Here is a 14771-nt window from a genome sequence, read left to right on the forward strand (position 1 = left end):
GAATAAATAAGAATTATAGTATAGCCAGAATACAACGAATTATTGTAAAAGAATTATACAAGAAAAATCAGCCAGAATACAATGAATTATTATTTGTGCATATATTGTCAAAAATACTTAGGTTTTCCCTTTGAAAATCAACCTACCGATATATAAAGTGTCTTTAAAATATAAAATCTCTTTGAAATAATAAATCTTTAGTTAATAATCAAAAATCGGAGTTCCCGTCGTGGCGCAGTGGTTAACGAATCCGACTAGGAACCATGAGGTTGCGGGATCGATCCCTGCGCTTGCTCAGTGGGTTAACGATCCGGCGTTGCCATGAGCTGTGGTGTAGGTTGCAGACGCTGCTCGAATCCCGCGTTGCTGTGGCTCTGGCGTAGGCCAGTGGCCACAGCTCCGATTCGACCCCTAGCCTTGGAACCTCCATATGCCACGGGAGCAGCCCAAGAAATAGCAAAAAGACAAAAAAAAAAAAAAAAAAAAAGGAAATCTTCTTTGACTGTAAACCAGCTATACTGGAAAAAATAAAAATCATTATAACAAAAAAAAAGAAACCTTCTTTAATATTTATAACAAAATATGCCTATTACATCTCTATTAATACTGTAGAAAAAGTAGAAAAGGTAATTTGTAACAACAGGGAATAACCAATAACCAAACAACTTGTATATTCATAAGAATGATTATTAGATAATCATGAAAAAGAGTTCACAAAAAGTCTTAGTATTGGAAATGCTAACACTATAATGTTAAGTAAAAAGGTCAGATTATAAAATTTTATGCTATGATTGTAATAACGTTAAACTGCAAACTAGAAAAATACTTTAAGAAAATACAATGATTGTTTCTAGGTTGTTTGATTATGGGATTATTTTTATTTCCTTTTTTTTTTTTTTGTCTTTTTGTCTTTTTAGGGGTGCCTCCCCAGCATATGGAGGTTCCCTGGCTAGGGGTCTAATCGGAGCTGTAGCCGCCGGCCTACGCCAGAGCCACAGCAATGCCAGATCCAGCTGCGTCTTTGACCTATGCCACAGCTCATGGCAACGCCGGATGCTTAACCCACTGAGTGAGGCCAGGGATAGAACCACCAACCTCATGGTTCCTAGTCAATTTCGTCTCCACTGCACCACGACAGAATGCCTATTTTTATTTCCCTAATAAGATATTTACGTATTTTCCAAATTTTCTGTGTAGAAAAATATACATTAAAGAAAAGAAAGTATTCTAACAACTTATTTAATTGAAATTTAATGAAAATTTAACAATATCTAAAGAAGGCCAATTATGTATCGGGCATATATCAATTTGTCCCACATTGATACAACACAGCTCCTGCCTCAATTGAACATTAATTCTCATGTAGGTTGATGTGAAATTAACCAGATAAAATTTGATATGTCATATTCTCAGAAAGCAAGACTTCAGAAACATGACCAGACCAACTAGTTCTATTTCAGAGGTTTGAGTACAAACATTAGACTGTTGAAAATTATCATTAAAAGTGATAAGTTTTGCTAGGTGGAGAAAAGGAAACAGGATATAACAAGACAAGAGGAAAGGCATGAGCAAGATGAAATCACACTACATATATGTTAGGAGTTGGTCCTTAGCCTCATCAAGAGAGTGTGCCACATGTTGGGTGGATTGGCAAGTTTGTGATTTGGATTTTATTCTATGCCAATGGAAAGTTGCCTAAAATTTTAAAGGTAATCTAGTAGTAAACAATGGTTATGTAAGTGAATAAGGAGAGAGAGGGAATAGAGAGTAACAAGAAAAGTGAAAATAACGGAAACATGGATGCCAGAAACACAGCATTTCTGCAGACATACTATAATGAAGTCTTGAAATAGTGGAGGACGCTGAGAATAAAGAGGAGGGCATAGAGATAAGAGGTATATGGGAATTAGAACCCAAAGGACAGTTTAATAAAAGAGAGTGGAGTTCATGGTGACGATATTCATGGAGAATATACAGATGAGCATGACAAAAAGGATGAGTCAGTAGATATGGAGAAACTCATACAAGAAAACAGTCAGAGATGGAGGAGAATATGGAGAGAGTAATAGAAGGAAGAGTGTCAGGAAAGATATTTAATGAAAGTCAAATAGGAAGAGGTCTAGGAAAGTATCATTATATGTAACATAGGTTTGATCTTAGATAACATTTATATAATCACATTACTCTCTAAGTTAATTGTTTCCAAAAGAGTATAAAATTGACATTCAAAATTCACTCAAGATTTTACCGCAGAATTTATTATTTTTGATAATGTTAATATTTAAAACAAAATATTTAAATTTAAAGTAAGGTATTTAATATAATAAAATAGTAATATTTTAAAAGCATTGCATTTCCTTTCTGTCACATACCTGAATACAAGTTTCTTATCATTGGGTATGTAGTAGTCTCTGATTTCCTTTATGGCAAAGGTATTACATGGAGGGTCTCGAGACAGGCATGGGAGTGGGTGATAAGAACCAATGAGGCGCAGTTTCCACCGTGCAGATGACACATACAAGTCACTAGTGTATGCTTCAGCCACGAATGTGTATCCTTTCTACAGGAAAGAAGAATTACACAGAAGTTACATTGTTATTAGTCTCTAAGGTACAATACACGGTTTCACAATATTAAAATGCTTTATTATCGTAATATACATAATATACATGTGTTTGATAATCAACAAAGCACTAGCATTATGTTTTGAAATCCCTCTTAAAAAGTGCCATCTTACATGTTTTCAGAGAAAATGGAAAACTCTAACACCGTTGTTTGTATGGTTCCCTAGCTATAAAACAGAGGCTTAACTGGGGTGGATGATTCATAATATTGCAGTAAGCATCTAGAAATATTAACCAAAATTCCAATACCTGTAAAGAGACTGAAATCACATAAGGACCTCTGACATTATGTTTGGGGCAAGAAGAAAAGGAAGCCAAATCATATGTTAAAGTATTTTTTACTTGCAAAGTGCAGACTTACTGCTGTTTTTGTCATTATTTGAGCTTGTGGTACTAATGCATTAAAGAAGCAAAACAAAATTACATGACTCTGATTTTGTGTTTGTCTAGATTCAGAGAACAATTTTGAGAGAGAATAAAAGATTTATAAAAGAGTAGGATAAATATTGGCAAGTGAAAGCCTAAAGCTAAACCTGCGATAGGGTTTTAAGAGAGGACCTGGAGATTCTAAATGACTTCAGGGCTCTGGAATAAAAGAGCAACATAATAGAGTACCAAATATTGAGAAACCTCATAGGTAAGTATTTCAAATATCATGAAATGATTCTGAAAAATTATGAAAAAAGTAGGGTTAAGAATCCGACTGCAGCAGCTTGGGTCACTGCAGAGGCAGGGGTTCCATCCCCTGCCCAGTGTAGTGGGTTAAAGGAACTTCAATATGCCATGGGTGTGGCCATAAAATTTTTTTAAAGTTATGAAAAAAATATGTCAAACAATTCTAAAGGACTGACTGTGTAATCCTGTGGGTTTTTTTTTTTTTTTTTAACTTAAGAAACTAGCTCTGGGGACATATATTAGAAAAAGTTGACCTAAAATAGGCTATATATATGTCAAAATGCCTTGCAAGTACCAAAATGTTAATGCATTCATGGGCTACGTTTAGGTGGGCTGGAATTCCCTTTAGACATTGCATTCAGTTCTGGGAACTGTATTTTAGAAGAGACTTAGATAATTTGGAGACATGTTCAAAGATCAAGTGTCACAACAGAAGGAAAACCATACCACAAAAAAGGTGACTGAAGCTATCCTTTGATTCATAAAGCTTTATATTCTCCTCATTCTCTCTATTTTGTTCTGAAAAGACCCAAGATGAGAGAGTAGCAGAGAGGAGGTATTTGAGAGAGGGAATAGTTTTGTCTGTTGCAATTCTAAATTTACAATTTAGAAGTAATGGTTAAATGGAGATAAAGGGTTATTTTGCATATTGACTTCAAATGCATCTTTTAAAGCTACCCTCAAAATTCAAGCGTAGTCTAAAAAGGGAGGTCTTCACTGGGACTACTAAACGAAAGCCAAGCCAAAGTCTGCTGGGTGTAAATAAGAATCAGATGCTTATGTAGTTCAACTAAACATCCTTTAAAAGTCCCTACCGAAATTAACTATCAATGACTAATATAATTACTATTAGCATACTTATCTGGTGAAGTAAAGAATTTGATGACATCTATGACCTTGATACTCTCCCTTTGAATAAAATCATCTCTTTCATGTGGGACTTTCACTTTCCCACAATGAAATAAATTTTTATATATTAAAAGGAAATCTGTGCCGAACTTGACAAACATTAAAAGAAATAACCCATCAATTGTTACTAATGTAAAGACAGGTTTATTAACCAAGAACTAGTTGTCTCCTATAGTGTCTGGTTTAATCCAAGACATTCTTCTGGAGAGAGGCAAGCTTTATCAATAAATTTCCCAAACTATAATTTTTAATACATTGCTTTTTTCTAGGACATAAAGAAGGATAAATGTAATGCCAAAGGAAGTTGTCTGGAGGGTCAGATTGTATTAGGTTCAAATAAATTGTTTGTTAAACACATGTTTGATTTACAAAAATTGTCTTTTATTAGCAAATTATTCTATTTTTAAGTGAAATATGAACACTCCTTCAAAGGCAATTAGAAAAATAATATATTGATGTACTGACTTGGAGTTTTTCAAATTATGTTTAAGTATTTAACTCCAAATATGCATAACTGCACACAAAAATATTGTCTATCAGATTTTCTAATAAAATGTAAATGTTAATTAAATGTGCAAAATTTAATACAAACTAAGAACAGTTTAATTCACAACTTGATAATATCTTCAAATTTAGTAAAATCAGATTGCATTATTGAGAAAATTTGTACCTCATGAAAAATAATAGAAAAAATTTAAGGTTTAGTAAAACATATATGAGATTTTAATTATAATGAGTTAGTAAAAACACTCATTGGTAAAATATAAAAATTTTTAAATAGTTATACCCAGCAATACATCTCTCCAGAGATATAAACAAATTAAATAATTTCATCAAAAATTTACCCTGATTTTTATAAAGTTGCCTAAAATCCTAAGCTTTCTAAAATAGCTCAACAACAAGTGGAATTTGAAGAACAGAAATCAATTACAGGGAGTTCCCTTCATGGCTCAGCAGTTAATGAACCCGACTAGGCTCCATGAGGATGCCGGTTCGATCCCTGGCCTTGTTAGGTGGGTTAAGGATCCAGCATTGCCTTGAGCTGTGATGTAGGTTGCAGACGCGGCTCGGATCTGATGTTGCTGTGTCTGTGGTGTAGGCTGGCAGCTGTAGCTCCGATTGGACCCCTAGCCTGGGAACTTCCATATGCTGTGGGTGCGGCCTTAAAAAACAAATGAACAAAAAATTACAACCACAACACTAAGAGAAAAATAAATTCAAAGCCAGACAATTAAGGAATGGGACAGCAGAGCTAAAAGAGACTTTCTGGTTTCCAGTGCAAGTATACAAACTTTTATAATACTTCTCTCTCAGAAGAAATGACTGGACACACAAAAACGAGCTTCAGGTAAATAAGGAGGCAACATGATTTGAATGAACATCAGAGATCAAGGTCTGTCATTCAGCAGGAGTAAATTCTCGAAGGAATCTGGGTAGCCCTGGAAAAGACTGGGTACGGTGGTGCTGGGGAGGGGCCCAGTGAGTGGCTGTGTGATCACAGTCTTCTAACACCTCTAGGAATAGAATGAAAAACCCAGTGGGAAGTTGAGACAACCTGCTGATTTAAAGATAGGACTGAATATGTGCTTTATCTCCATTTTCATTTTAAAGGTTTGTATGCTTTTATGATACATAAAATTTACATATGTTAATAATGGGAATTTCTAATGTTTTCCTCTTGTCATTTTTTTCTTTGGAGTCAAGATGGGGTGGGGGGGTTAAAGCTGAATGTTCTAGAACTTATGTTAAGTACCTCTTGTCAAATACATGGGACTTCCAGGGAAAGACCAGGACCCTATTCCTCTGCTAAGCAGACTGCAGACACATCTGTTCTACCTTCTGCTGGCATCACTCAGGGTGCTGGCTTCTCATGCCATTCTTTCATTTGAGGAGAATAAATTTTATACCCACCTTATTCTTGGTATAAAGATAAGGCACCACTTTTTGGAACAACTTTGGCACTCGTTCCATTGTGTCATTGTTAACAACATGGAGCATACAGACTGGAAGTGTAGTATATATTTTGGGAACCAAAATCATATCTTGAGGAACCAAAAATGTTTCTCTGTAATTACAAAAGCATGAACTTTCCCTTGACATAAATCACAAAAAAGTTTGAAGTTATATTTGATGCTAAGAATTAATAAAGGTAGGTTTAGAGTTACAAATAACTTAAGGGCACACATATTGTTTTCCTTTAAAATGATTATTAATACACTATTTTGTCATGCAAATGCAAGCTTTTTAAGAAATCCCATTTACAAGTAATTTGTAACTTTTACTTACTATGCTATTGCTTGAAAATTAAGTGATTTACATGATAAAAGCCTATCGATTTATTATATTTACCATACTCATAAAAAGATCTAATAATTAACTTAATATTCTTATTTTGTTTAAGAAACATGAATAAAAATTTCTATTAAATCTCATTCATGCATAGCAGATATGGAAGAGATTTTAGCTAAGTCCTGAAAGCAACTTAATAGTTCATACTTTTATTACTGTCATGACTAAAACTCTCAAAATATGAATACTTCATGCCACTTAAAGGTGACATTATTTGCCAGTATATAATATCCTCACCTGAATACTATAAACCAAGTATTTGGTGGCTGGTCTGAATAAGTCACAATATAGTCAGCAAATGCAACCTTAGTTTCTTCATCTTGATAGCATGGATAAGATTCCATAGACTTGCACTTGCTCTTAAACATTAGTCTAGAAATGTAAAAATAATTTAAATACCAAGGAAAAAAGCAACTTTTAAAATAAATCATATTTACCAAAAAATGGGCAAAACATAGCATAAAATATTGCCTTCATTGTTGGCTATTCTGAGTCCATCATCAAAGGAGGGTCTATGGGGCTCGTGGCGCCTAGCACCAGGGTGCCAGGCAACACGACAGGGGAGCCTACTCCAGGTCAACCACAAAAGGTATCTCTCAAAGATGCACAAAGTTATCTGAAGTTCTTAGTCAACAGAGAACCTAATTCATGATCTAGGGAGTAACTGAAATATATAGATGGGAAATCAACAACAAAGTGCAAGTTACAAGCATGAGAAAACTAGAAGCAGGAAAACTGGGTGGGAGCCACTGAAGGTCCAGGGTTGATGTAGAGAATCAATACTAGAACAGATTTTAAAGTGAGGAGTGGATTTGGACGAAAAGATTTAAAAATAAACCCTAAAAACAAAGGCCATGAACAAGGGGAGAGTGCCAAGAATTTTCTTTCTACATGATTCCTTGTGCAACCAAATTTTCTCCTTGTTTGCTCCCTGGAAGGCGGTGGCATATTCCAGAACAGTAAGGAAGTGATGAGAGAGATTTTCACGGTCCTGTACCCCCTCCCCCCTGCCCTGTAGGAATTGGAATCAGCCTCAGCAGCACCAGGAATCTCATTCTTTTATACAATGTCTTGGGTACTAGCTGGGATGAACACTATAATGACCATAGACCATGGTTCTCTGTTGGAGGTCAAGACAGAGAGAGAGGGGCTCTTGGCGACCAGAAGGTGGATGATGGTGGGAAGCAAAGCCATAGAGAGCCTTATGGAGGAGAGGATTCACTGCCTCCATTTGATCATTGTTCTTTGGTGGTAGCAGGAAAATGATAGGCATATATTTGGAGAGGTTTTAAAAAGCTTTTTGAAATAGTGACAAGAACAAAGACCAGGGTGATTACATATTCTGGTTTGCCTGGCGCAGTCCTGTTTATGCCCATGGCCCTGGCATACTTAGTAATAGTGTTCCCTCTTTCCCGTTTTGGTTGATAAATAACCCGATTACTCTCACCCGGAACTACAACTACGAGGTGTTGGTCTGTCAATGCAGAGCAACCCTGTCAATCACATGGGGGCTGGCTGAGTCCAAAGGTAGGTGTGGCCCACCCAGCACAAGAACTAAGTAGGCCACATCGGGAAGTGAATGTCATGGATCCTGCCACCATTCTAGGATAAGGGTGGGAGTTAAAGGCTTTCCCGGTGGTCACTGTTCCCATCACACATTCTACTAGTTTTCATATACCCCAGGAAATTCTAAGGACTACAGGACCATCAAAATCCTCATGTGGATTATCTTGAATGTCCCACAGAGTAATACCCCTGACAGAATTGAAAGATGCAGTTTTAACTTTGCATCCTGGGACAGAGAGAAAGTTATATGGGTAAATTAAACCGTGCCCAAAGTCACCTTGGGGAAGGGTCCCTTAAGATCTGAGATGCAAAGTGAGGCTGTAGAACCTCAAAATTACTCATGTACTAGTAATAATTATAGCAATATTTATAACAGCTAACGTTCTATAAAGGCTCAATCTGTGATATTGTGCTAAGTCATTTTCCAGTATTACCCTAATTTAATCGTTACAGCTTTATAAAAAGAACAGTACCATGAGGTAGATACTATTATCCTTATATTACAGGTGAAAAGATTAATTTTAAGTTCCGAGCAGATAAAGAAACTAACCCCAGGTGTAGAACTAGGGTTAGCAGTAGGTCCCATCCCCCAAAATATGCTTTTGACCATATAATTAATGCCTGCTAGGGTGAGGAGGTGGCTTCAGATGCTCCTAGCATTTACGTTTAAAGATCAGTCAGACTTGTGAGTTTCATCCATTCAATAGATTCAGGTGCAGAACTCAAATTATTGAAAGAACATGGCCTCTATCTGCAGTGGGTAGTCACTGAGTTTCCTTCTGGAAATGATCTTGGCCATGGAGGAAAGGACAGATGGAGAGAACACCTGCCCCCCTGAAGGAGTTATCCCTGCGTTTCAGACTCCTTGGTGAACTGACCTGACTCCCTAATAGGGCAGCTTGTGTTTTTAGCACTTCCTTTACATGAAAATTAGATGTAATTTCCCAGCCAGAAATCTTCCTCAAAATGCAGAAGCAGTTTGGAGAAGGAGGTTCAAGCTTTCTGGAATCTTAGGTTAAGAGGACCCCTTTTAGAGAAGTCATTCAAGCTGGATTATCAGGCAATAGCAATACTGATGGGCCAGGATTGGGTGAGGTGAGTGAGGTACTCATTCCCATGGTTGGAAAAGTACAAATGTGGATTTTCTCTGTATTTAAAATGTTGACATTTTATTCATCATGGAATTTTTTTCATTAACTTTAGTTTCTTTAAATTTTTATATATTTATATATATAGTTTTCTATTTATCTCTTGCTTATAGAGGTCTAATTATTTTATTTTGACCTTGTATCCAGTAACTTCTCTTTAGTTCTCTCATTAATTCTAATCATTTTTGCATAGATTTGTTTGGTATTTTCTACGTATACAACTGTATTGCCTATAAACAGTGGTGGTTTTATTTCTTCCCTTTAAATCTTAGTGACTTTTATTTTGCCTTATTGTCTTTTTGCTCTTCTCAGAATTCCAAGATTATCTTAAATAGAAGTAGAAGTGTTTGGGCAGGCATCTCTGCAGAATGCTTTCAAAATTCCACCACTGAGCATGTTTGCAGTAATTAAAAAAAAAAAATACTAGGAATTCCCGTCATGGTGCAGTGGTTAACGAATCCGACTAGGAACCATGAGGTTTCGGGTTTGGTCCCTGTCCTTGCTCAGTGGGTTAATGATCCCGCGTTGCCGTGAGCTGTGGTGTAGGTTGCAGACGTGGCTGGGATCCCACATTGCTGAGGCTCTGGCGTAGGCCGGTGGCTACAGCTCCGATTTGACCCCTAGCCTGGGAACTTCCATATGCTGCTGGAGCGGCCCAAGAAATAGCAAAAAAAAAAGACAAAAAAAAATAATAATAATACTAGATGTCACATTAAGTCTTCTCTAACCCTAGTTTGTTAATTTTTTAAATTTTGAATTTATGTTCATTATTTTGCAAATTTTTTTTCCTGAACCTATCCAAAAAAAGGACCAAATGATTTGTTCCTTTTTTCTGTTAATGTGCTAAATTGATTAATTTCTTAATGTTAAGCCATCATTGCATATCTCAGAGGGGGAGACCCACTTGGTTGTAAGGCATTGTTTTTTTATATGATTATGACTTGATTTGCTACTATTTTATGGCCTTTTTCATCTAATTTCAAGAGGGTGATTGGTTTTCAATTTCACGTTTTTTTAATATCCTTGTTGACCTATTTATTTATTTTCTTTTTTGGCCACCTCGAGGAATTCCCGGGCCAGGGATCAGATCTGAGCTATACTTCTAACAAAATAACAGCCACTGTGGCATTGTTGGGTCCTTAACCCACTGTGCCAAGCAGGGCATCAAACCTTCATCCCAGTGCTCCCAGGATGGTGCTGATACCCTTGTACCACAGTGGGAATTCCTTTTTTTCCTTGTTGACTTTTTTTGTTTGTTTGTTTTTTGCTTTTTGCTTTTTAGGGCCGCATATGGAGGTTCCCAGGCTAGGGGTCAAATCGGAGCTATGACACAGCCATAGCAACACAGTATCCGAGCCGCATCTGTGACCTACACCACAGCTTACTGCAACGCCAGATCCTTAACCCACGGAGTGAGACCAGGGATCGAGCCCTCAACCTCATGGTTACTAGTTGGATTCGTTTGCACTGAGCCACAACAGGAACTCCTCCTTGTTGACTTTTTTAAAATCAAGGTTTTAAGTTGGTAAATGTTTCTTCTTTTTTCTATTTTCTGTAAGATGTGTAGGATTAATCTTATTTCTTAAATTAACCAGTTGATCCATTTGCACATGGTTAAAGAATACATCATGCACACCTTCCCTACGAGTGTTTTATCTAGATTATTATTTTTATCATTTCTGCAGTAACACTAGAATCTTAGAACTTTTTAAAAGCTTTTACCCGACTTCTGCATTTTGTATTGCTAAGGTCAAGAATTTACTCCTACATATAGCTATTAGTCTGATTATCCTTTGAAAATAGTATGTCTCATTTCCCTGGTTACTTCAAAGGTTTTTCTTTCCCCCTTTGGTTTTCAGCAGTTTGACAACGGTGAGTCTAGGTATGGTTTTCTTTGAGTCCTTCCAGCATGGCGTCTATGTGCAGAGTCTCTTAATAATATGAATTGATGTATTTTTATCAGTTTTGGAAATTTATCAACTGTAATCTTTTTACCTTCTGGGATTAAAATTATTTGAACCTATACTTTCAAAGCATGTTCCATATGACCTTTAGCTCTTCCTTATTTTCCACTTATTTCCCCCTATATGTCAGTTTGGATTTTTCTATTTCCCAGTTCACTAATCTCTTCCTTTATTCTGCCTGATTGTGTTAAACCCATTGCAAAGCTTTAAATTTCAGTTGTTAAAAATCTCATTTCCACTTGGACATTCCACTTGACTGAGCTTTGTTAATCTAAACTTTTAATCTATTTACTCTTTCTTTATCCTTTATTTTCTTGGTCATTTCCATAAGAATTACCTTTAGAGATTTGGTCAGGTAACTCCTTCATCACTAGATGATCTGGTTTTTTCATATATATGTCTCTGTGTGTATGTGTGTTCTCTTAGTTTGTTCAAATTACCCCGTCTTGAACATGGTTTGTGGTTAGAATGCAGTCTTCCTAAACTCAATCTACTTCACATTTACTCCTGTTTCTAGAATGTTGCCCTCCAGGGCTTTCAACTGAATGCTTTAATTGTTTGCTGGAGTCCCCTCCCCAGCAGGTCCTAAACTCTATCTTTTGTCTCCTTCGTACCAAAAGTCTTCAAAAACTCCATTTTGCTTCTCCGGGATTTTCTGCTTAGAATTTTAGAAAAGTGCAACGAAGACAAACTCAAGTAGTAACTGTGGAAGTTCAGAAGAAATGGTGTGTTTCAAGCTGCAGTGATTAAGGGAAAACTCAACAAATATGGTAGCATTTGAACTGAAACTTGAAGGATACTAGAGTAAGAAACATCATTAAACTGCTTCACCTTAAGAGAGAAATTGCATACTGTTCTATATTCTGTTCCAGTACGGCCCAAAGTTTTTGAAGAGTCTCTGCCACACTAGTATTTTCCTGTGTGTCTAAAAATAGCAATAAAAAATAGCAGTCAATGTAAAAGTTGTATAAAAAAATCTTCTTGTTCTAAAGCTCTTCTTTTACTGTTGAAACGCAAGAGTAAGATGCTATCCAAAGTCAGAAACTTTACCAGCAACAAAACCATATTTAAGTTATAAAGCCATAAACCTCATCAAGAGTTCTGCTCACCATTTTACGAGGTTTCTCATTTTTAGTTTAAAAATCATAACATGCTCTTTGCTCTAACTGAAGATACTCTCAAAGAGTTTACAACAGGAGATCACTTATTACACCCGAAGACCTTAAGAAAGCTCTTATATCAGAAAAAATAATCCATTCAATTTTTCTAGAAAACAATGGTTATAGGATCTCATTGAGGCTTTATCTAAAGCAAATGGCTTAAGAGGAGATGATTTGGCAAGAAAAATGCAAATCCATAGTAAGTGCCTCAAATTCACTGTGTCAGAAACTGACATTTTTTTCTAATTATTCTATTTTAATTTCTTTATAGTACTTACCAAAACCTGAAATTGGTGTCTTAATGTATTTACTTTCTATTTTATGCCTGCCACCACTAGAACACAAGATCATCAAAGGAAAAACCTTGCCAGTTTCACCAATTTCTCCACAGAATCTAGAGCCGTTCTGTACACACAAGAGTTTTTCAATAAATACGTATTGAGTGAAAGAATGCAAATGCTATTAAAACATGGTTAAGCTACTCATTTTTGTCTCTATAAAGAGAAAAAAGGTCACTGTATGAATATAATTTTCGCAAGATATATGGACAAAAGTGCATTTTACTACATATTTAATTTGGCGAATTTATAATTATTTTTCTGAGAGCAAAAAAATATAAAAATCAAGGAACTGTAATATTTTTCTATCACAAAACTGCAGCATAGTTTGTTTTACATTTGTGTATCTATAGTTTTTATTGCTTAGAGGAACATTTTGAAGGTTCTCATTAAATATTTCAGAGATATTTTTAGAACAAAATATTTCCATATACTCAAAGAATTCTATTGGAGGCTTTTTCTATAAAATGACAAAAAAAATTGTAGAATGAAAATAATTGAATATACTTTTTGCCTCTGCAGTGTTTTATCTTGAGCTAATAAAATAGGCATTTTTAAAAAATAGTTTATTTCATATACATAAATATATTTTATTTAATAAATATAATAATGCAGTTAAAATGTTTTATGCTTTCTAAACATGTCACCATGGACATATACAGAACTTCTTCATTTAATTAATTAATTAATTCACTCATTCCTTCATTTCTTTGAAAAATGGTCTAGAAATGCAAAACTATCTATGACTTAGCTGAAACCAACTGCTGCAGCATTCTGCTAGGCACTGGGGATGGACGGAGAAAACGGCCAGGTTCTTGTTTTTAAAGAACTCACTCAATAGATGGGGAAAATACAGCTGACCGTTCACTCATTCATTTATTCAATCTTTCAGCAAGCATTTTGTGGATGCTGCACCAAATTCGGGAACAAGAGCGTGAGGGTACAGACATGCATCTTGAATTTGAGGAATTTCAGCATTTAGAGAATTAAAAATAATTAGCCAAGCCATAAAGTAGAGTGACTCTAAAATACTGTTTGTTAACCCATAAATGAATATTCATCCTTATGAACACAAGTTTATCCCATAAATGACTGAAAGATTGTACCTGGTGTTCTCGCTTTCATAAGCAGTCTGACATAGGTCCCTCTCCACATGGCTTGAATTTTAATTGCTGCTGCTATTTCCTCAGGAGAATACTCTTTATCACTCGCTGGCACATTATTTTTAACATCTACCCATTCCGCTGGAAAGAGAAAAACAATTTTTGGACTGAAAGTTATGTCTAATCTCTCCCCCAATTTACGATGCCTTTAACCATTACAGCCCTCCGACATATAAAGTGCCAAGACAATAGATGTGCTGCTATATTTAACATTGCCTTCTGCAGGTGTTTTTGTTTTTGTTTTAAGAATGCAAACACTCTGGAGAAGGGAAATACTAAATATTGACACTTCAGTGAACTACTATTGATTCCTCTGTGAAAGTAGCAAGAAAGTCCTCTTAAAATGGAAAGAAAATGGTGCAGAGCATCAGAATAGGAAAAAATGAGGGTTACTCTGTGAAGATCAGAGAATCTTCACAGAATTCCTCGAGTTGTACTGTACAGATGTATACACTCATGCTTTTTAAGGTCAGGAACAAATAAAACTGGGAAATTCTGGGCTTCCCTGGAAGTAGTGAGAGAGGGGACCCACCAGATCATTGGAACACTTTGAGCTTCTCAGGGCACAGCCTGGAGTTTACAGCTGTTGATACAGACCTCTTCTGCACACTCCCCACAAATCCTGAGTGCACTTTTCTCAAATTATTTATCCTATATAAGACTAGAAATTCCTTTGTCACATAAACATCTAACATTAATCAGTACCTAAAGAAGCCTCTTCCAAAGAAGAATCAAGTGAGTCCAAGTCCAAAACCAAAGCCCGGAAGGCAAATTTGAGGTTGGGGGGAGGTTTTGCTATTTGAACTTTTTTCATTAAACGCCATAAAGAATTATGAAAAACCTGAAAAAGGTAAAAATGCATTAGTATATTTTTA

General features: G+C 35.9%; 1 protein-coding gene and 1 long non-coding RNA gene across 13 annotated transcripts in view; one reads left to right on the forward strand and one right to left on the reverse strand.

Annotated features, from left to right (window-relative positions):
- LOC102160169 (uncharacterized) overlaps window positions 1-14771 on the forward strand; it is a 426691-nt gene that overhangs the window by 403811 nt on the left and 8109 nt on the right. The gene's annotated exons all lie outside the window — the stretch shown is intronic.
- ADGB (androglobin) overlaps window positions 1-14771 on the reverse strand; it is a 158559-nt gene that overhangs the window by 44609 nt on the left and 99179 nt on the right. For 9 of the 12 annotated variants that reach the window (XR_014845039.1, XR_014845027.1, XR_014845033.1 and 6 more), the window contains 6 exons: window positions 14602-14737; window positions 13840-13977; window positions 12067-12160; window positions 6795-6929; window positions 6120-6273; window positions 2373-2560 (listed from right to left, as the gene is read on the reverse strand). Coding sequence is in view for 6 of the 12 variants with exons in the window: in XM_021072116.2 (XP_020927775.1) it covers window positions 2373-2560; window positions 6120-6273; window positions 6795-6929; window positions 12067-12160; window positions 13840-13977; window positions 14602-14737 (845 nt within the window). In the remaining 6 variants the exon portion in view is untranslated. The remainder of the gene's footprint in view (window positions 1-2372; window positions 2561-6119; window positions 6274-6794; window positions 6930-12066; window positions 12161-13839; window positions 13978-14601; window positions 14738-14771) is intronic. The other 3 variants (XR_014845051.1, XR_014845045.1, XR_014845057.1) reach the window with 1 other exon arrangement.

This window comes from Sus scrofa, chromosome 1, assembly GCF_054392235.1.
Source record: "Sus scrofa isolate SSC_HxYL_T2T_F1_AM1 chromosome 1, Sscrofa_HxYL_maternal_Yorkshire_Landrace_v2.0, whole genome shotgun sequence".
Lineage (NCBI taxonomy): Eukaryota > Metazoa > Chordata > Mammalia > Artiodactyla > Suidae > Sus > Sus scrofa.